The sequence below is a fragment of the Procambarus clarkii genome, chromosome 2 (assembly GCF_040958095.1).
Source record: "Procambarus clarkii isolate CNS0578487 chromosome 2, FALCON_Pclarkii_2.0, whole genome shotgun sequence".
NCBI lineage: Eukaryota > Metazoa > Arthropoda > Malacostraca > Decapoda > Cambaridae > Procambarus > Procambarus clarkii.
The window spans coordinates 24,819,911-24,843,201 of NC_091151.1; the positions used below are offsets into that span (position 1 = coordinate 24,819,911).

A 23,291-nucleotide genomic window follows, 5' to 3' on the forward strand; every position below is an offset into this window, starting at 1 on the left:
TGTATTTAAATACTCCGAAATTACCATCTCTTTAAGGGTCTGAGCGGGTGGTGGAGCGGGTTAAGGCGTACCTGTTATGCCAGTTGCTGGAAGGCTTCTGTGCTGGCTAGGGTTCGAGTCTCCTGGTGGGAAAGTGTTCTAAAGTTCTATACTTCACTCTCGTGTTTAGGAGAGTTGTGCCTTAAGCATAGACACTGTGTCTTCCCATATTAACAGGGACTTGATGAAATTAACGTCTAAATGACCCCTCACTTGCTCTAGTGCTCTTGGGAGGTGGTGATCTTTGGTGTATTTAAATACTCCAAAATTACCATCTCTTTAAGGGTCTGAGCGGGTGGTGGAGCGGGTTAAGGCGTACCTGTTATGCCAGTTGCTGGAAGGCTTCTGTGCTGGCTAGGGTTCGAGTCTCCTGGTGGGAAAGTGTTCTAAAGTTCTATACTTCACTCTCGTGTTTAGGAGAGTTGTGCCTTAAGCATAGACACTGTGTCTTCCCATATTAACAGGGACTTGATGAAATTAACGTCTAAATGACCCCTCACTTGCTCTAGTGCTCTTGGGAGGTGGTGATCTTTGGTGTTTTTAAATACTCCGAAATTACCATCTCTTTATGGGTCTGAGCGGGTTAAGGCGTACCTGTTATGCCAGTTGCTGGAAGGCTTCTGTGCTGGCTAGGGTTCGAGTCTCCTGGTGGGAAAGTGTTCTAAAGTTCTATACTTCACTCTCGTGTTTAGGAGAGTTGTGCCTTAAGCATAGACACTGTGTCTTCCCATATTAACAGGGACTTGATGAAATTAACGTCTAAATGACCCATCACTTGCTCTAGTGCTCTTGGGAGGTGGTGATCTTTGGTGTTTTTAAATACTCCGAAATTACCATCTCTTTAAGGGTCTGAGCGGGTTAAGGCGTACCTGTTATGCCAGTTGCTGGAAGGCTTCTGTGCTGGCTAGGGTTCGAGTCTCCTGGTGGGAAAGTGTTCTAAAGTTCTATACTTCACTCTCGTGTTTAGGAGAGTTGTGCCTTAAGCATAGACACTGTGTCTTCCCATATTAACAGGGACTTGATGAAATTAACGTCTAAATGACCCCTCACTTGCTCTAGTGCTCTTGGGAGGTGGTGATCTTTGGTGTATTTAAATACTCCGAAATTACCATCTCTTTAAGGGTCTGAGCGGGTGGTGGAGCGGGTTAAGGCGTACCTGTTATGCCAGTTGCTGGAAGGCTTCTGTGCTGGCTAGGGTTCGAGTCTCCTGGTGGGAAAGTGTTCTAAAGTTCTATACTTCACTCTCGTGTTTAGGAGAGTTGTGCCTTAAGCATAGACACTGTGTCTTCCCATATTAACAGGGACTTGATGAAATTAACGTCTAAATGACCCCTCACTTGCTCTAGTGCTCTTGGGAGGTGGTGATCTTTGGTGTTTTTAAATACTCCGAAATTACCATCTCTTTATGGGTCTTAGCGGGTTAAGGCGTACCTGTTATGCCAGTTGCTGGAAGGCTTCTGTGCTGGCTAGGGTTCGAGTCTCCTGGTGGGAAAGTGTTCTAAAGTTCTATACTTCACTCTCGTGTTTAGGAGAGTTGTGCCTTAAGCATAGACACTGTGTCTTCCCATATTAACAGGGACTTGATGAAATTAACGTCTAAATGACCCATCACTTGCTCTAGTGCTCTTGGGAGGTGGTGATCTTTGGTGTTTTTAAATACTCCGAAATTACCATCTCTTTAAGGGTCTGAGCGGGTTAAGGCGTACCTGTTATGCCAGTTGCTGGAAGGCTTCTGTGCTGGCTAGGGTTCGAGTCTCCTGGTGGGAAAGTGTTCTAAAGTTCTATACTTCACTCTCGTGTTTAGGAGAGTTGTGCCTTAAGCATAGACACTGTGTCTTCCCATATTAACAGGGACTTGATGAAATTAACGTCTAAATGACCCCTCACTTGCTCTAGTGCTCTTGGGAGGTGGTGATCTTTGGTGTATTTAAATACTCCGAAATTACCATCTCTTTAAGGGTCTGAGCGGGTGGTGGAGCGGGTTAAGGCGTACCTGTTATGCCAGTTGCTGGAAGGCTTCTGTGCTGGCTAGGGTTCGAGTCTCCTGGTGGGAAAGTGTTCTAATGTTCTATACTTCACTCTCGTGTTTAGGAGAGTTGTGCCTTAAGCATAGACACTGTGTCTTCCCATATTAACAGGGACTTGATGAAATTAACGTCTAAATGACCCCTCACTTGCTCTAGTGCTCTTGGGAGGTGGTGATCTTTGGTGTTTTTAAATACTCCGAAATTACCATCTCTTTATGGGTCTTAGCGGGTTAAGGCGTACCTGTTATGCCAGTTGCTGGAAGGCTTCTGTGCTGGCTAGGGTTCGAGTCTCCTGGTGGGAAAGTGTTCTAAAGTTCTATACTTCACTCTCGTGTTTAGGAGAGTTGTGCCTTAAGCATAGACACTGTGTCTTCCCATATTAACAGGGACTTGATGAAATTAACGTCTAAATGACCCCTCACTTGCTCTAGTGCTCTTGGGAGGTGGTGATCTTTGGTGTATTTAAATACTCCGAAATTACCATCTCTTTAAGGGTCTGAGCGGGTGGTGGAGCGGGTTAAGGCGTACCTGTTATGCCAGTTGCTGGAAGGCTTCTGTGCTGGCTAGGGTTCGAGTCTCCTGGTGGGAAAGTGTTCTAAAGTTCTATACTTCACTCTCGTGTTTAGGAGAGTTGTGCCTTAAGCATAGACACTGTGTCTTCCCATATTAACAGGGACTTGATGAAATTAACGTCTAAATGACCCCTCACTTGCTCTAGTGCTCTTGGGAGGTGGTGATCTTTGGTGTATTTAAATACTCCAAAATTACCATCTCTTTAAGGGTCTGAGCGGGTGGTGGAGCGGGTTAAGGCGTACCTGTTATGCCAGTTGCTGGAAGGCTTCTGTGCTGGCTAGGGTTCGAGTCTCCTGGTGGGAAAGTGTTCTAAAGTTCTATACTTCACTCTCGTGTTTAGGAGAGTTGTGCCTTAAGCATAGACACTGTGTCTTCCCATATTAACAGGGACTTGATGAAATTAACGTCTAAATGACCCATCACTTGCTCTAGTGCTCTTGGGAGGTGGTGATCTTTGGTGTTTTTAAATACTCCGAAATTACCATCTCTTTAAGGGTCTGAGCGGGTTAAGGCGTACCTGTTATGCCAGTTGCTGGAAGGCTTCTGTGCTGGCTAGGGTTCGAGTCTCCTGGTGGGAAAGTGTTCTAAAGTTCTATACTTCACTCTCGTGTTTAGGAGAGTTGTGCCTTAAGCATAGACACTGTGTCTTCCCATATTAACAGGGACTTGATGAAATTAACGTCTAAATGACCCCTCACTTGCTCTAGTGCTCTTGGGAGGTGGTGATCTTTCGTGTTTTTAAATACTCCGAAATTACCATCTCTTTATGGGTCTGAGCGGGTTAAGGCGTACCTGTTATGCCAGTTGCTGGAAGGCTTCTGTGCTGGCTAGGGTTCGAGTCTCCTGGTGGGAAAGTGTTCTAAAGTTCTATACTTCACTCTCGTGTTTAGGAGAGTTGTGCCTTAAGCATAGACACTGTGTCTTCCCATATTAACAGGGACTTGATGAAATTAACGTCTAAATGACCCCTCACTTGCTCTAGTGCTCTTGGGAGGTGGTGATCTTTGGTGTATTTAAATACTCCAAAATTACCATCTCTTTAAGGGTCTGAGCGGGTGGTGGAGCGGGTTAAGGCGTACCTGTTATTCCAGTTGCTGGAAGGCTTCTGTGCTGGCTAGGGTTCGAGTCTCCTGGTGGGAAAGTGTTCTAAAGTTCTATACTTCACTCTCGTGTTTAGGAGAGTTGTGCCTTAAGCATAGACACTGTGTCTTCCCATATTAACAGGGACTTGATGAAATTAACGTCTAAATGACCCCTCACTTGCTCTAGTGCTCTTGGGAGGTGGTGATCTTTGGTGTATTTAAATACTCCAAAATTACCATCTCTTTAAGGGTCTGAGCGGGTGGTGGAGCGGGTTAAGGCGTACCTGTTATGCCAGTTGCTGGAAGGCTTCTGTGCTGGCTAGGGTTCGAGTCTCCTGGTGGGAAAGTGTTCTAAAGTTCTATACTTCACTCTCGTGTTTAGGAGAGTTGTGCCTTAAGCATAGACACTGTGTCTTCCCATATTAACAGGGACTTGATGAAATTAACGTCTAAATGACCCCTCACTTGCTCTAGTGCTCTTGGGAGGTGGTGATCTTTGGTGTATTTAAATACTCCAAAATTACCATCTCTTTAAGGGTCTGAGCGGGTGGTGGAGCGGGTTAAGGCGTACCTGTTATGCCAGTTGCTGGAAGGCTTCTGTGCTGGCTAGGGTTCGAGTCTCCTGGTGGGAAAGTGTTCTAAAGTTCTATACTTCACTCTCGTGTTTAGGAGAGTTGTGCCTTAAGCATAGACACTGTGTCTTCCCATATTAACAGGGACTTGATGAAATTAACGTCTAAATGACCCCTCACTTGCTCTAGTGCTCTTGGGAGGTGGTGATCTTTGGTGTTTTTAAATACTCCGAAATTACCATCTCTTTATGGGTCTGAGCGGGTTAAGGCGTACCTGTTATGCCAGTTGCTGGAAGGCTTCTGTGCTGGCTAGGGTTCGAGTCTCCTGGTGGGAAAGTGTTCTAAAGTTCTATACTTCACTCTCGTGTTTAGGAGAGTTGTGCCTTAAGCATAGACACTGTGTCTTCCCATATTAACAGGGACTTGATGAAATTAACGTCTAAATGACCCCTCACTTGCTCTAGTGCTCTTGGGAGGTGGTGATCTTTGGTGTATTTAAATACTCCGAAATTACCATCTCTTTAAGGGTCTGAGCGGGTGGTGGAGCGGGTTAAGGCGTACCTGTTATGCCAGTTGCTGGAAGGCTTCTGTGCTGGCTAGGGTTCGAGTCTCCTGGTGGGAAAGTGTTCTAAAGTTCTATACTTCACTCTCGTGTTTAGGAGAGTTGTGCCTTAAGCATAGACACTGTGTCTTCCCATATTAACAGGGACTTGATGAAATTAACGTCTAAATGACCCCTCACTTGCTCTAGTGCTCTTGGGAGGTGGTGATCTTTGGTGTATTTAAATACTCCGAAATTACCATCTCTTTAAGGGTCTGAGCGGGTTAAGGCGTACCTGTTATGCCAGTTGCTGGAAGGCTTCTGTGCTGGCTAGGGTTCGAGTCTCCTGGTGGGAAAGTGTTCTAAAGTTCTATACTTCACTCTCGTGTTTAGGAGAGTTGTGCCTTAAGCATAGACACTGTGTCTTCCCATATTAACAGGGACTTGATGAAACTAACGTCTAAATGACCCCTCACTTGCTCTAGTGCTCTTGGGAGGTGGTGATCTTTGGTGTATTTAAATTCTCCGAAATTACCATCTCTTTAAGGGTCTGAGCGGGTGGTGAAGCGGGTTAAGGCGTACCTGTTATGCCAGTTGCTGGAAGGCTTCTGTGCTGGCTAGGGTTCAAGTCTCCTGGTGGGAAAGTGTTCTAAAGTTCAATACTTCACTCTCGTGTTTAGGAGAGTTGTGCCATATATATATATATATATATATATATATATATATATATATATCTACATATGAGTGAGGTGGAAGGGGTGATGTGGCATTAGACAGAACAAAATGTGGTATTAATAGGGTACTAATTTCATCAACACAAGACAGAACAAGAGTATTAATAGGGTATTAATTTCATCAACACAAGACAGAACACGAAACAATGGATATTGAATAGAAGTGTTTGTAGAAAGCCTATTGGTCCATATTTCTTGATGCTTCTATATTGGAGCGGAGTCTTGAGGTGGGTTGAATATAGCTGTGCAATAATTGGCTGTTGATTGCTGGTGTTGACTTCTTGATGTGTAGTGCCTCGCAAACGTCAAGCCGCCTGCTATCGCTGTATCTATCGATGATTTCTGTGTTGTTTACTAGGATTTCTCTGGCGAAGGTTTGGTTGTGGGAAGAGATTATATGTTCCTTAATGGAGCCCTGTTGCTTATGCATCGTTAAACGCCTAGAAAGAGATGTTGTTGTCTTGCCTATATACTGGGTTTTTTGGAGCTTACAGTCCCCAAGTGGGCATTTGAAGGCATAGACGACGTTAGTCTCTTTTAAAGCGTTCTGTTTTGTGTCTGGAGAGTTTCTCATGAGTAGGCTGGCCGTTTTTCTGGTTTTATAGTAAATCGTCAGTTGTATCCTCTGATTTTTGTCTGTAGGGATAACGTTTCTATTAACAATATCTTTCAGGACCCTTTCCTCCGTTTTATGAGCTGTGGAAAAGAAGTTCCTGTAAAATAGTCTAATAGGGGGTATAGGTGTTGTGTTAGTTGTCTCTTCAGAGGTTGCATGGCGTTTCACTTTCCTTCTTATGATGTCTTCGACGAAACCATTGGAGAAGCCGTTGTTGACTAGGACCTGCCTTACCCTACAGAGTTCTTCGTCGACTTGCTTCCATTCTGAGCTGTGGCTGAGAGCACGGTCGACATATGCGTTAACAACACTCCTCTTGTACCTGTCTGGGCAGTCGCTGTTGGCATTTAGGCACATTCCTATGTTTGTTTCCTTAGTGTAGACTGCAGTGTGGAAACCTCCGCCCTTTTCCATGACTGTTACATCTAGAAAGGGCAGCTTCCCATCCTTTTCCATCTCGTAAGTGAAACGCAGCACGGAACTCTGCTCAAATGCCTCCTTCAGCTCCTGCAGATGTCTGACATCAGGTACCTGTGTAAAAATGTCATCAACATACCTGCAGTATATGGCCGGTTTCAAGTTCATGTCGACTAAGACTTTTTGCTCGATGGTACCCATGTAGAAGTTTGCAAACAGGACACCTAGGGGAGAACCCATGGCGACCCCATCTACTTGCTTATACATGTGCCCATCCGGGCTCAAGAAGGGTGCCTCTTTAGTACAAGCTTGGAGTAGTTTCCTCAGAATATTTTCTGGTATGTCAAGAGGAGTACAGGCTGGATCACGATACACTCTGTCGGCTATCATTCCGATTGTCTCGTCCACAGGTACGTTGGTAAACAGCGATTCTACGTCCAACGAGGCTCTGATCCCTGTGGCCCGTGTGCCCCGCAGTAAGTCAACAAATTCCTTTGGAGACTTCAGGCTGAAGGCGCAAGGAACATAAGGAGTCAGCAGGCCGTTGAGTCGCTTCGCCAGTCTGTACGTGGGTGTGGGTATCTGGCTAATGATTGGCCGAAGTGGGTTTCCAGGCTTGTGCGTCTTGACATTTCCATACGCATATCCAGGTTTATATTCCCCAATGATCTTTGGCAGGTGGAGTCCGGATTTCTTGGCGTTCACAGTTTCGATCAGTTTGTTGACCTTTGCTTTTAATTCGGCTGTAGTGTCCTTCGTTACCCTTTGGAACTTAGTTTGGTCAGAGAGTATGATGTTCATTTTCGCCAGATATTCGTCTTTTTTAAGAATGACATATATTGGCGACTTGTCACCTCTCCTGACAACTATCTCCTTGTTCTCACGAAGGCTTTTAGCTGCCGCTTCAAGCTCGGGGGACAGTATGGTGCTTCTGTAGTTGCCTCGATTCTTTCCTCCTTCTGCAATAAGTTCTGCTTGTAAGGTATCTTTGGTAGTGACCTTCTTTTGTGTCTCGAGGTCGAATATGTCGTCCAACAGAATTTCCAACTCAATACTTTCCGGGCCATCTCACTCGGTCTGGACATAACATGACAGTTTATGCCCAGATTTAGGAGAGTGACTTGGTCCTCAGTGAGGTTAATTCCTGCAAGGTTCAGGAAGCCATCTCTTGGTCGTGGAATTGCCATAGGTCCTCCATATAATGTTGTTAGTTTCTTGATAATCCTTGTTTCAGTGCTGAGGTGATGTTGGTCTGTGAGGATGTCGAGGTGTTGTTCAATGCGGGTACGGATACTATCGTCGATGTTGCTATTTCTCCACTCGTTTGTAGCATGAAGTAGTTCTGTTTTGTGTTAATGCCACGTCACCCCTTCCACCTCACTCATATATATATATATATATATATATATATATATATATATATATATATATATATATATATATATATATATATATATATATATATATATATATATATATATATATATGTGTGTGTGTGTGTGTGTCGTACCTAGTAGCCAGAACGCACTTCTCAGCCTACTATGCAAGGCCCGATATGCCCAATAAGCCAAGTTTTCCTGAATTAATATATTTTCTCTAATTTTTTTCTTATGAAATGATAGAACTACCCATTTCATTATGTATGAGGTCAATTTTTTTTATTGGAGTTAAAATTAACGTAGATATATGACCGAACCTAACCAACCCTACCTAACCTAACCTAACCTATCTTTATAGGTTAGGTTAGGTAGCCGAAAAAGTTAGGTTAGGTTACGTTAGGTAGGTTAGGTAAACGAAAAACAATTAATTCATGAAAACTTGGCTTATTAGGCAAATTGGGCCATGCATACTAAGTTGAGAAGTGCGTTCTGGCTACTTGGTACGACATATATATATATATATATATATATATATGTATATATATATATATATATATATATATATATATATATATATATATATATATATATATATATATATATAGGAAGGGAGTACCACCTCTAGCTGGAAGAAGGGGGTCCCATAGCCTCGGAGGAAACCACGCATAACGCATTAGAGGGAATGTTGGGAATATATATATATATATGGAATGAGGGAATATATATATATATATATATATATATATATATATATATATATATATATATATATATATATATATATATATATATATATATATATAAATCTCCAACATAATACAACATTGTTGTATTATTATTAATTATTACTAAAATCTACTAATTACTGTAGTAACTAAAATTAACCAACCGTAGAGTTCACATGAACTAATAATTGTATCTGTACAATAATGCTAGAATTCTTACGTAACCAAACACCAGTATTGCGTCAGATTCTACCAAAATAAACACATTTATATCCAGTGTGTCAGAGAATTGAGTTTGATTCTCTAAAAACAACAGTGTTCTGTGTGATAATTATTTACCGATAACCTGACTCCCAAATAATGCCAAATCGAGCGTTTCTAGTTACAACTGTTATCTGGTAATAAATTTAACGTCACATGTGAATGCCATGGAGAGAATTAAAATCATCCTCCATTGCTCGTTTAACATCGTAAAACGAGCAAGTAATAATATTTAGCTCCCTAGAATTATAAACCCGTCATTATCCAAGCATTTTAGCCGCAACTGCGAGAAATAATATTATTTGTAGTAAATAATTTGTGTAGCAAATGAGGGACACGGAGCGGGGCAGGGAGAGACGCCATTAATCGGAGAGGGTGTGGAGGCGTCGGTGTTAGAGGAAAGGCGCCAAAGTGCGGTGTGAAGACTTGTTGCGGAATTGAGCAACTCGTTTGGTGTCAGTGTCATAGGATACATTGTGGTGAATCGTCAACAAGAATTAACTTGACATTCAGCCCGGAACTTTTCAATTTGTTCTGTGTAATCCATCGTGACCGGCCAGAGAAGCGCGTCGACATCTAGGCCAAGCTAGCCACCACGTGTTCGCCATTGCGTCGCTAGAGCCTGGGACGCGAGTTTCGGCAAGCTGCAACTTATACAGTGCCCTATTAGCTAAGTACACATATTCCCTTTTGATGCATCATTAGAGATTGTTTACAGCAGGGTAGCTTGTCGTCATGCGGAGCGACATAAATAAAACACATGTTAGTACATTTATTACTCTCCATTCCCAATTTCTTGAATATAGATATTTAGTAGCCTAATATGTTGCTACGTAATATATCTTAATTTACAGCTTGCGTGTGAGGAATTCCCCGAGCTGTTACTTTACCCGTGTTATTCATCTCCCAGCGTTCCATGAAGAATTCCGGAGATTCCGAGGATGATTCATGATTGATGTCTTGGAAAACGTCTTCAAGCTAAGACCTTTTTCCGTATTTTAATTATTCAAATTATCGGTATTGGATTATCACTATTGATCACTGTGCACTGGATTTAACACGTGTTTATTATAATCATTAATTTCTGATGTTCATAATCTATATTCTTGTTGGTGACAAATACCCTATTGATTCTCTAATTGGTCATAGGATTAGGTTATTACACAATGAACTAATGTACGAACCGCATTAGTTCCTAGATATATATGAAGTTCTAGCAATAACCCCCCAATGTAGGTGTTTGAGGCTTTGATTCAAGTAAATTATTTATACAGCCCATTAATTATTCAAGTGATTATAATTTCTAGTATTTATCCATAGTTACTGGTTCCTCTAGGAATTTCAAATGATCACATTTTATTAGTTTCCCTCTTTACTATAAAAGCGGGTGGTCCTTCATAATTATTTTCATTACTTCAATAATTAAATAAATAGAGTCAAGTCCCAAATGTCCCACATTATGGTCCTTCGAACCGGATAAACAAAAATTATAATTATAAATACTAATTAGTAATAACTAATCCCTGTGTGATGTAGTCTAGACTAACCATTTTAATTAATTGTGTCTACCTACAGCGTAACACATAGGTTAGTCAAAGTCACACCAATTCATTGCTACTTTCACCTCATGTATAAGGTAGCACTAGTGGGACACAGTCAATTACCCACAACACTTAGACTTATACCTCATACTGAAGTAAGAATCTTTAGGTCACCAGGAGCAACAGCTCATAACCTTTATAACAATTCCACACTAACACCTGCGTTAGAGTGGCCTCACCATCTAACCATTATATACTTAGGTGGTAATGACATCCATCCTACTCGTCATCCAGCTGAGGTGATCAAGCACCTTAAAGCCATAATTTCTTCTTTCAAGCTCATCAGTAATTCGGTAGTATTCACGTTAGTGGAACCTCGCCAACCAAGTCAAGATAATCATTGGGGAGTAACACCAGAATACTACCAGAGAGCTGCTAAGTACATAAATTTCAGGCTGAAAAAACGAGTGAGATTGGATGCCACTTATATCCAATTTACAGTCAGACCATATAGACAAAACCTAGCCAGAGATGGTGTACACCTGTCAGGTGAGTCTAGGTTGCATGTGGTTGACAATTTGATCAACACCATCAACTATCACAAACGGCTGTGGCTAGCAAGCCAAACTTAACTGTACATAATTGTTTTCACTTGTGTGTGCAAGTGCACACTTGTAAACTATAAAATCCAAAAAAAAAAAAAAATACAGCACAATTATATTCACATTACTGCACCACAATAATCTTTACCAATCTTATTAGGTAGAATTTAGGCTGGGATTGTGCTGAATTTGGCACAAGCCCAGACTAAATAAATTTATAGTTTCTTAGGTAGGAATTATCACGACTAGACTTAAGCTAGTCAGTAGTGTACAATACAATACAATACAATTTTATTTAGGTAAGGTACATACATACAATAAATTTTTACAAGGATTGGTAGACTTATAGGTAGAGCTAGTACATACAATGCCTAAAGCCACTATTACGCAAAGCGTTTCGGGCATAGTGTATGTATTATACCATTTGTGCTGACCCTATCAAGGGTGGGATTAAACCTTGAGATAACTCTGATTGGAGTGTCTCCATATTATTTCATTTGTACTCATTAATTTGTGTGTGCCTATTTTGAGTATTGCTGAATGGTCACCATTACATCTAATGGTGATGTAGAAGAGCTAACCGGACGAAAGTTAATGGTGTAGTTCGAGCATTGCTGAAAATAGTTAGCTATCTCTTGTTAGGTAGGTACAATTAACCTCAAGTGAGGTAGAGTATAAATTAGCCACATTAAATTAGGCTACATTTAATGTTACTTGCCAACTAATGAACAAGTACCCAAGCTTCATTAGTAATACTTATTCTAATCCCATGAAGTTTGGACCTAAGACCAACATGGCTACTCCTGAACAATTAAGGAGAACCTATATTGGCCTTAAAGGTCATTTAACCAGACTAATTAACAAGTCTTAGGGCTTATCTAAAGAAACTCCCATTGACTCTTATCAATTAGAGACATCAGTAAGAGTAGCTGATCTGAAATTTGATCAAGTTAGGTCTACAAGTCAGTCTTATATTGCTCTACTGAATACCATAGAAACTGATCCTGATGAATTAGGTCAAATTATAGACGATATTGCCCAGTATGAAGATGAGACTCAAGATAAACTTTACATGCTATCTAATCTAGCAAAACAATCTAAATCCAATACAAATAATACTATGTCTCAATTCAGTAACCAACTACCAGAGGTTCGTTTACCTACTTTAGACTTACCTACATTTACTGGACTGAATACAGAAAATTGGGACAATTTTTGGACTTCATTTGAAGTTCATATACATAAGAAATCGTCTCTTGACAAGATTTCTAAATTCTCATACCTGCTTAGTCTTCTCAAAGGAGAGGCTAAAAAGGTCATACATAACCTAACTCTCACTGAGAGTAATTATGAGGAAGCTATAAAACTGTTGAAGTTGAACTATTGCAACAAAGAGTTGAGTATAGCTAACCTTTATTATCAATTGCTAGATCTGAATGCACCAAATAGCAGACCAGAGTCACTTCAAAATTTCAGACTAGAAGTAGAGTCTCTTGTAAAGGCCTTAGGTACTAAAGTTGATATACCAGCCTCAGAATGGTCAATCAAGCTACTTTTGCAGAGGAAATTACCTCGAAATGTCTTAACAGAGCTCTGCTCACACTATAAAACCGAGTTTCTCACTCTTGACCAAATATTCGAGGGACTGAGAATAATGGTTAACAGGTTGAAGACCCATGATAAGATTAAACCTGAGTCTAAACCAACTAATGCTGACACTCCAGTCAAACCCAAACAGACTTTGAATAAGTCTAATAAGTATAAATCCAAGACTGCTCCATCCACTGGAAAAAGGAGTGGTAATGTAGGTACTTATTCGGTGTCTCCTTCTGAGATAACCAATGACTTGTCTGCTAAAGAGACCAAGTCAACCAAAGAAAGAAGGTGTCTGTTTTGTAATCAAGGACATGCCACCTACCAATGCTCTGTTTATCCTAATTATAATACTAGGATTAAACGGTTACAAGAAATACACAAGTGCATGGGCTCTCATGATCCAAAAAAATGTGTAGTACAACTACGTTCATGCAGTAGATGCAACCAAGGTGTACATCACTACGCCTTATGTAGAAAAACTTCTACCCAATCCATGACAACTGGGGAGAATTCCACGAATTCTACCACAGTACAATATTGCAAAGTGCATCAAGAAATAAATGTACTTGCTACTGAGTCAGGCAATAATACCACTCTGCCTACAGCTCAACTTAGACTAATAAACAGGAGATCTAGAGTTAACACTAGAGGTCTTTTTGATCAAGGATCACAGAAAACCTTCATTACACAACAGTTAGTAGAGCAGTTAAAATTAAAACCTGCCAAAAGTGTGAGATTAAATATTTCTGGTTTCTTGACTAATAGTGGACCTCGTGAATACCAAGTAGTTAAGGTATTAGTGAGACTTGGATCTTCCACTAGTCCAATACAAGCGGTTGTAGTAGATAAACTTCCTACAGACCTGCAGGTCACAGGATTAGCTCGCACTGCGAAATATCTTAAACGAAACCGCATGAGGCTAGCAGATTACAAAATAAATTCTGACTGCCTCACTGATGTTGGAATACTTATAGGCGCGGATCATAATTATAAATTTATAACGGGATGCACCAGACAACACGGAATGAATTTGTTGTCATCTGCTGGAGGCAAATTGCTTACTGGACTAGTTCTTTTCCAACAAAATCCAGCGTCAACAAACCAACAATCTAACAACATAATAGTGGCGTGACTAGGCTTGGAACAGTCACCCCTACATTTCAGAGAAATATCTGAAGATATTGAGTCTGACCCACCTGTACATTGTCTGTGGGATTTAGACACTTTAGGTATTATCCCTGAGCAACCAAGCCCTGATGATATGTGGACTTACCAGCAATATCTGGATACAGTTGTCTATAAAGGTAAACAATACTGGGTAAGACTCCCATGGAAGTTGAATCATCCACAACTGCCAGTTAATTATTTTATGGCAGCCTCACAATTGCAGTCTCAATTAACAAGACTACAGAAACAGCCAGACAAACTGAACATGTATCATCAACTAATCCAACAACAACTCAACAGTAAATTCATCGAGGTTGTTGATAACGATGACCGGAAAATAGGTCATTATTTACCTCATCACGCTGTGGTGAAAGATTCATTGACAACACCTATCCGTATTGTCTTCAACTGTACCGCTAAAGTGAAGCCAAACAGTGTGTCTTTGAATGAATGTCTCCAAACAGGACCTAGCCTAACTCAAAGGCTACATGATGTGCTGTTAAGATTCCGCATTGGTATTTTCGCTTATACTGCTGATATCAGTAAAGCTTTCCTCCGAGTAGGTTTACAGGAGGAGGATTGTAATTACACTAAGTTTCTCTGGATTAAGGACCCACTGGATCCCAACAGTGATATCATCACATATCGTTTTGCCTCAGTATTATTCGGAGCGACGTCCTCCCCGTTTCTATTGCAAGCAACATTAGACACACATTTGAGGAAGTCAAATAGTCCTTATAAGGCAGACATTAGTGACAACTTGTATGTCGACAATTTCCAGGGAACTACAAATGATCAAACCAATTTGGTAGAAATCTACCATGAGGCTAACCGTGAGTTATTAGGAGCCAATATGCCACTATAGTCATGGGCCTCAAATAATGAATCACTAAACCAGATAATCAAGAAAGAATTTCCAGGTTATCAGGTACCCAATCAATTAAAGGTTCTAGGTGTGGAATGGAACACAAGTACTGACGAGATGAATGTCAAATCAGTACAAACCGATAATTCATCCCTTACCATGAGAACATTGCTCTCGTTTGTCAGTCAACCATTTGACCCTTTAGGCTTACTTAGTCCTATATTAATAAGGGGCAAACTCCTAATGCAGGAGTGCTGGCAGAAACATATGGGATGGGATGATCCGTTACCAAGTGAGTTACAAGCTAAATGGCAGATACTCTCAACGGATTTTAATCAGATAGGTGTTTTGAAATTTCCTCGTAATGCTTCAGGACCAAACTTGCCCACAAATTTGCACGTTTTCTGCGATGCCTCTGGCAAAGCGTATGGCGCTGTAGCCTTCTTAGTTAATAGTGCACAATCAATTTTGCTTACATCTAAAGCAAGAGTTGCTCCCATTAAGAAGAGATCTTTACCTCAAATGGAGTTGACTGCATTGCTAGTGGGAGTAAGATTGGCTCATTGCTTGACTAAGACACTCAATAATATCCACTTTGGTGAGACTGTCGTGTGGTCAGACAATGAGGCAGTCTTACAATGGGTAAGAAACAACAATAATAAAACTCCCTACGTCAGTAATCGTGTTAGGGAAATTAATGAATTATCTGCTGGGTATAAATTCAGACATGTTCCTACTAAGGACAATACTGCAGATTATTTATCTCGAGGATTAACACTAAAACAACTCATCAAGTCTTCGCTGTGGTTCAATGGACCTTCATGGCTTGTTGGTGGTCAGTGGCCCAAACAAAAGCCACAAGTCATAGTGACCAATATCACCACTCCCAAGAAAGAACCAGAACCTCAACGAATCTTAGCCATTGATCCTCACAATTATTCTAACTTAAGTAAGTTATTAAGAGTGACCGCACATGTATTTGACTTTCTTGCTAAGATAGGAATCCGACATAAGTTTCCCAATCCTATTCTCTACTGGATCAAACGTGCACAACAAGAGACATATGGAAGCGAATATGAAAATCTTCCAGATAAATTAACTAAGTCTCTAGGTATCTGGTATGATGCCAACACTCATAATATACTAAGGTGTGGAGGACGTTTGCTTCATGCAAAAATTGATCTGGACACAAAGAATCCAATTCTTCTACCACGTCACCACATCATCACCAAACTTCTAGTTTTACATCACCATCAATACGGTACTTTACATGGTGGGGTGTTAGATACTCTCACCGACCTTAGACAGAAATTTTTGCTTCCTCAAGGTCGTCAGACAGTCAAGTCAATTATTAAATTCTGTGTAATCTGCAAAAGATACGATGCTAGAGTATGTCCTTACCCAGGACCTCCACCACTTCCAGAAGAAAGAGTGGTTCATCTTCGTCCTTTTGAAACCACTGGTGTAGATTACACAGGAGCCTTGCTTCTCACTGACAACCCAGATAAGATACCAGTGAAAGCTTACATTTGCTTCTTTACGTGTGCTACTACTAGAGGCGTACATTTAGAAGTGACTTCAGATATGAGCGCTGAAGCCTTCATCCAAGCCTTCCGCAGATTTGCAGCTCGCAGATCTTGTCCCAAACTCATGATATCGGACAATGGTTCCAATTTTGTGGCAGGAGAAGCCTGTCTGCGAGAAGTGTGGAGTCATCCAGAAGTACAATCAGTCCTGCAGAGACGACAATGTCACTGGAAATTTATAGCTCCAAGAGCCCCTTGGCAAGGTGGGTTCTACGAATGAATGATAGGCACTGTCAAGAAGTGTTTAAGAAAAACCTTACATAGACAAAAAATCAGTTACTCCGAAACCCAAACAATTGTTGTGGAAATCGAGGCGCGAGTCAACAATCGCCCATTAACATACCTGTCCGATGATTTCTCACAAAGAGAACCTCTGAGTCCCTCACACTTGATACATGGAGGTCTGCTGAGTCCTCTCATACCTTTAGCAGAAGAGGACCCCGTCGACCCCTCACATGTAACCAGAAGTGACTTGGTAGAAAGTTACCAACATCTCTCAAGAGTCATTGAAAGGTGGAATGAGGTGTGGACTCGAGAGTACCTCACAGCTCTACGAGAGTACCACTACGGAGCTTCGAGTCCTTATAATAAAGTACAACTTAAACCAGGGGACCTAGTATTAGTCGACAGTGATGGACCAAGGTCGGAGTGGCCCATAGGCAAAATTGTTGCCATCCATCCAGATCATCAAGGTATCCTGAGAGTAGTGAAAGTTTTATGCCGAGGCAACACTACCCTAAAAACTTTAGAGAAGTTGGTACCTCTCGAATTAGCAGAACGAGAGTGTTTGCCAGAACCAGCTTCACCAGTAGTTTCCGAGGACAGTAATTCTGATCCACCGAGCAACCGCCCCACTAGAGCTGCTGCTCAACAATACAAGCGGAAACTGCAAGCCTATTACAGCTCTGACCAAGAGCAAATCCCTTTCCATCCAATTTAAGTAACCATGATGATACTGTGGTGTGATGTCAAGTAACAAATCATTACAAGTCACTATGACCCAAGACATTCTTATCACAGTAGATTCTCAGTTATTTGAATTGTGTGATTTAAATCCTTAATTGTTGTATAGGCTTTAAATAACATTATTTGTCTAGAGTATCTGAGAGTTTACAGACTTTGAGACTTAGTAACATAAACATTACATATCATAACGACACCAGTCACAGAGTTTATTGTAAGACTTCTTAGTTATTAGCTTTAGGTAATTCATAATAACATGTTCCATTTAACATGAAATCTGCAAGACTTAAGTTTCTTGTATGTCCTTGACAAATACGGGACACTCGTTATGTGTGTACTAACATACTAATATACTAATATTAATACCAACTTCAGGATGGGTATGTCAGTACTCAACATTACACTGCGACCCGATAAATCTCCCCCCGGAGTTATGTTGGAAATTTCCAACATAATACAACACTGTTGTATTATTATTAATTATTACTAAAATCTACTAATTACTGTAGTAACTAAAATTAACCAACCGTAGAGTTTACATGAACTAATAATTGTATCTGTACAATAATGCTAGAATTCTTACGTAACCAAACACCAGTATTGCGTCAGATTCTACCAAAATAAACACATTTATATCCAGTGTTTCAGAGAATTGAGTTTGATTCTCTAAAAACAACAGTGTTCTGTGTGATAATTATTTACCGATAACCTGACTCCCAAATAATGCCAAATCGAGCATTTCTAGTTACAACTGTTATCTGGTAATAAATTTAACGTCACACGTGAATGCCATGGAGAGAATTAAAATCATCCTCCATTGCTCGTTTAACATCGTAAAACGAGCAAGTAATAATATTTAGCTCCCTAGAATTATAAACCCGTCATTATCCAAGCATTTTAGCCGCAACTGCGAGAAATAATATTATTCGTAGTAAATAATTTGTGTAGCAAATGCGGGACGCGGAGCGGGGCAGGGAGAGACGCCATTAATCGGAGAGGGTGTGGAGGCATCGGTGTTAGAGGAAAGCGCCAAAGTGCGGTGTGAAGACTTGTTGCGGAATTGAGCAACTCATTTGGTGTCAGTGTCATAGGATACATTGTGGTGAATCGTCAACAAGAATTAACTTGACATTCAGCCCGGAACTTGTCAATTTGTTCCGTGTAATCCATCGTGACCGGCCAGAGAAGCGCGTTGACATCTAGGCCAAGCTAGTCACCACGTGTTCGCCATTGCGACGCTAGAGCCTGGGACGCGAGTTTCGGCAAGCTTCAACTTATACAGTGCCCTATTAGCTAAGTACATATATTCCCTTTTGATGCATCATTAGAGATTGTTTACAGCAGGGTAGCTTGGTGTCATGCGGAGCGACATAAATAAAACACATGTTAGTATATTTATTACTCTCCATTCCCAATTTTTTGAATATAGATATTTAGTAGCCTAATATGTTGCTACGTAATATATCTTAATTTACAGCTTGCGTGTGAGGAATTCCCCAAGCTGTTACTTTACCCGTGTTATTCATCTCCCAGTGTTCCATGAAGAATTCCGGAGATTCCGAGGATGATTCATTATTGATGTCTCGGAAAACGTCTTCAAGCTAAGACCTTTTTCCGTATTTTAATTATTCAAATTATCTGTATTGGATTATCACTATTGATCACTGTGCACTGGATTTAACCCGTGTTTATTATAATCATTAATTTCTGATGTTCATAATCTATATTCTTGTTGGTGACAAGTACCTTATTGATTCTCTAATTGGTCATAGGATTAGGTTATTACACAATGAACTAATGTACGAACCGCATTAGTTCCTAGACATATATGAAGTTCTAGCAATAACCCCCCAATGTAGGTGTTTGAGGCTTTGATTCAAGTAAATTATTTATACAGCCCATTAATTATTCAAGTGATTATAATTTCTAGTATTTATCCATAGTTACTGGTTCCTCTAGGAATTTCAAATGATCACATTTTATTAGTTTCCCTCTTTACTATAAAAGCGGGTGGTCCTTCGTAATTATTTTCATTACTTCAATAATTAAATAAATAGAGTCAAGTCCCAAATGTCCCAAAATACTTGTTAAATGATTGCTATATTGTTTTGACGAGCTATATTGAGGCTTAAATAGGGATCCAACTTGTACATACCGGGGCTCACATTAAGGCTGTTGTTACAATGTTTGATCAGAGCAGACTCGATCACGTTTCGTTCAACAAAATCCTTACTTTTAACAATACATTTTGCCCCTGTGAAGTCGATAGAATGATTACATAAACTGGAATGTAAATACAATGCACTGGATTGCTGGGCTATACGAATAGCATATGAATGCTGTTTTAAACGCGAGGAAAGAGATTTACCTGTCTGGCCGATGTAAACACATGCACACTCATTACAAGGGATGGAATACACACAATCTGCTACAGACGAGGGCGAGTTCTTAATTAACATGGACTTAAGTGTATTATCATTTTTGAACACTAGATTAATATTAAAGTTCTTCAGGGCTGGGGCAAGATTTACTAGACCCTCAGAATATGGTAATACCAACGAATTTTTCAGTTCTGGTTAAGACTTAGTAGTCTGTTTGTAGAAAGTCCTTTTTGCTTGACCAAACGCAAGATCCAAGATCGATTTTGGGTATTTTAACTTCTTCCCAATTTCAAATATATTTGCTATTTCTTCATCGAAAAATTCCGGACTGCAAACTCTCAGTGCTCTGAGAAACATACCAGAAAAAACTGCCCGCTTGACCTGAACATGATGATTTGAATAGAAATGTACATACGAGCACACATTGGTAGGTTTCCTATATACACTGAATTTGAAACTCCTACCAATTCTATGAATCATGATGTCTATAAAAGGCAGAACACCATTCACTTCATTCTCAATTGTAAATTTAATTGACGGAACCAGCGAATTAATTTGATTGAGAAAATCAGTTTCGTCATGGTTAACCGGCCACAGGCATAAAATATCGTCAACATACCTGTACCAAAGCAAATTTGAGGGTAAAATCCTGGGAAGGATATTTGTTTCGAAACATTCCATGTACAGATTGCTCAAAACAGGGGAGAGGAGATTACCCATCGCCTTGCCAAATGTTTGTTTATAAAATGAATCATTAAAGCTGAAATAATTATCTTTAATGCACAATTTTGTAAGTTCAATAATGGTGTTAGTAGGTAAAGTTAAATTATACCTTGGGAGTAGATTCCGTAAGAATGCCAACAGATCATCAACAGGAACCCTATTGAACAGAGCCGTCACAATAAAACTCACAAGTTTAAAATCATAATTTAATTTCAAACTAGACAACTTGTTAACGAAGTCCAAGTTGTTTGTTATGTGTGAGTTGGAAATGAAACCTACTACTGGAGACAAGACTTGGACAAGCCATTTGGAAAGTCTATATGCCACAGAGTATATGCCATATACTCCCAAGGTATAATTTAACTTTGCCAACTAACACCATTATTGAACTTACAAAATTGTGCATTAAAGATAATTATTTCAGCTTTAATGATTCATTTTATAAACAAACATTTGGCATGGCGATGGGTAATCCCCTCTCCCCTGTTTTGAGCAATCTGTATATGCGTTTGTTATGGTTTTCGTTAACTTGGTTTTTGTAAGTGCTATTATGTCTGGGTTTTCTTCTAGGTGCCCATTCTCCGAGTTCACTTGTTTAATTTGTAATCCCATCTATGTTAGTGTACATTGCCTTGAAGCTCACTTTCTTCTGTTCATTTTCTAGTCCCCTTCTTGGCGAGCATTCTGCCGGTGGGAAAAGCTGATCCCTGGGTGAGAAGATCTGTGAAGTGGTTTGCAGGGTCTCAGAGGATTTTGGGGTGGGGGTGGGGGTGAAAGGAAAGGGGGGACAGGTAGGGTGTGGGTTAAGTAGATAGGGGGGGACATGGAGGATACGGGGTGAAGGGGAGGAGGGATAGGGAGGGTATTGGATGATGGGGGAGAGGGGAACAGGGGTGGGGGGAAGGCAGGAGGGGTGACATATTGGGAATGGGGGAGGGGTTATAGGGTCAGAATGGGGTGGGGGGAGTGAGGGTTGGATGAGCATTTGGGTGGGGGAAGGGAGGATTTCTATGCAGAGGGGAGTGGTGGTGTTGATCTCCCTTCTGGTGTTGCTGGGATGCTGGTTGTGGGTTCCCCACTTATACCTGGGACTGTTGTCCCAGGTATAAGTGGGGAACTTATACCGAACCAGCTTTAGCTCTTTGGTCCCGCCTCTCAACCATCAATCAACAGGTGTACAGGTTGCTGAGCCTATTGGGCTCTATCATATCTACACTTGAAACTGTGTATGGAGTCAGCCTCCACCACATCACTCCCTAATGCATTCTATTTGTCAACCACTCTGTGTGTGTGTGTGTGTGTGTGTGTGTGTGTGTGTGTGTGTGTGTGTGTGTGTGTGTGTGTGTGTGTGTGTGTGTGTGTGTGTGTGTTTATGTATTCACCTAATTGTGCTTGCGGGGGATGAGCTCTGCTCTTTCGGCTCGCCTCTCAACTGTCAAATTAATCTAGAGGGGAAACGCCTGCTGCGTCCTCGGTTACTGTCCGGAAGCAGAAGAGCTTCAAGAGATCCATAACCTCTAAGAGAGAGAGAGACGTTAATGGAGATATGTATACAGGTAGAGGTGTAGCAGGTATGGTAATGGAGATATATACACAGGTAGAGATGTAGCAGGTATGGTAATGGAGATATATACCCAGGTAGAGATGTAGCAGGTATGTTAATGGAGATATATATACAGGTAGAGGTGTAGCAAGTATGGTAATGGAGATATATACCCAGGTAGAGATGTAGCAGGTATGGTAATGGAGATATATACCCAGGTAGAGGTGTAGCAGGTATGGTAATGGAGATATATACCCAGGTAGAGGTGTAGCAGGTATGGTAATGGAGATATATACCCAGGTAGAGATGTAGCAGGTATGGTAATGGAGATATATACACAGATAGCGGTGTAGCAGGTATGGTAATGGAGATATATACCCAGGTAGAGGTGTAGCAGGTATGTTAATGGAGATATATATACAGGTAGAGGTGTAGCAGGTATGGTAATGGAGATATATACAAATGTAGAGGTGTAGCAGGTATGGTAATGGAGAAATATACCCAGATAGAGGTGTAGCAGGTATGTTAATGGAGATATATACACAGATAGAGGTGTAGCAGGTATGGTAATTGTGTAGCAGGTATGGTAAAACTTCTGTGTACCAATTTATTTCATGGTGAACAGATGCATTAGGTGATACGAAACGCGCACAAACATTTCTGTCCCGCTTAAGATTTGGACTCAGAATTCTGGATATGTTTCTTTTAACGTTTGTCTGTTGCTACGTAAGAGAGCGGTGGTATATCTTCTTCCTCACGGCTTGGGACTGTCTTTGATAATTACTTATACTTACCAGGGATACGTCGGGTTCAGTGAAGTCTACCATCCGACTGTGTTTATCTGTAGAGTTATCAAGTCTTTGAACAAGATTTATCCATTGTTATGGTGTTGTGGATGCTGTTGGGGGACAAGAGTGTCACACTAGTTTGGTTAATTAGTAAAATGCTTTTAAAATTTAATTTTTAAATCTCAAATTATTTTTTCATTCTATGAGCTTTTTATTATTTAAAAAAATTATTAACGTAAACTGTTTTACATTAAATATTATAGAAAAACCTTCAAATATTATTTCCATATCTTCTTGCAGGCAAATCCAACTGCGGACTCCATACTACAAGCAGAAGATTCTCGGGCGAACCTCACCCATCACCTCGAGTGAAGCTTTCACCAACACTCCAGTCAGTCACCCACTCGTCCTGCTTGTAGAACACCCCTAATAGTCACCCACTCGTCCTGCGTGTAGAACACACCTAATAGTCACCCACTCGTCCTGCTTGTAGAACACACCTAATAGTCACCCACTCGTCCTGCTTGAAGTACACACCTAATTGTCACCCACTCGTCTTGCTTGAAGAAC

The 23,291-nt window shown here is 40.7% G+C and overlaps 1 protein-coding gene across 1 annotated transcript in view; it reads left to right on the forward strand.

Moving 5' to 3' along the window:
- Positions 1–23,291, forward strand: part of LOC123748383 (uncharacterized) — a 224,964-nt gene that overhangs the window by 166,425 nt on the left and 35,248 nt on the right. The window contains exon 8 of the mRNA XM_069323966.1: positions 23,022–23,112. Within this exon, the coding sequence (XP_069180067.1) occupies positions 23,022–23,112 (91 nt within the window). The remainder of the gene's footprint in view (positions 1–23,021; positions 23,113–23,291) is intronic.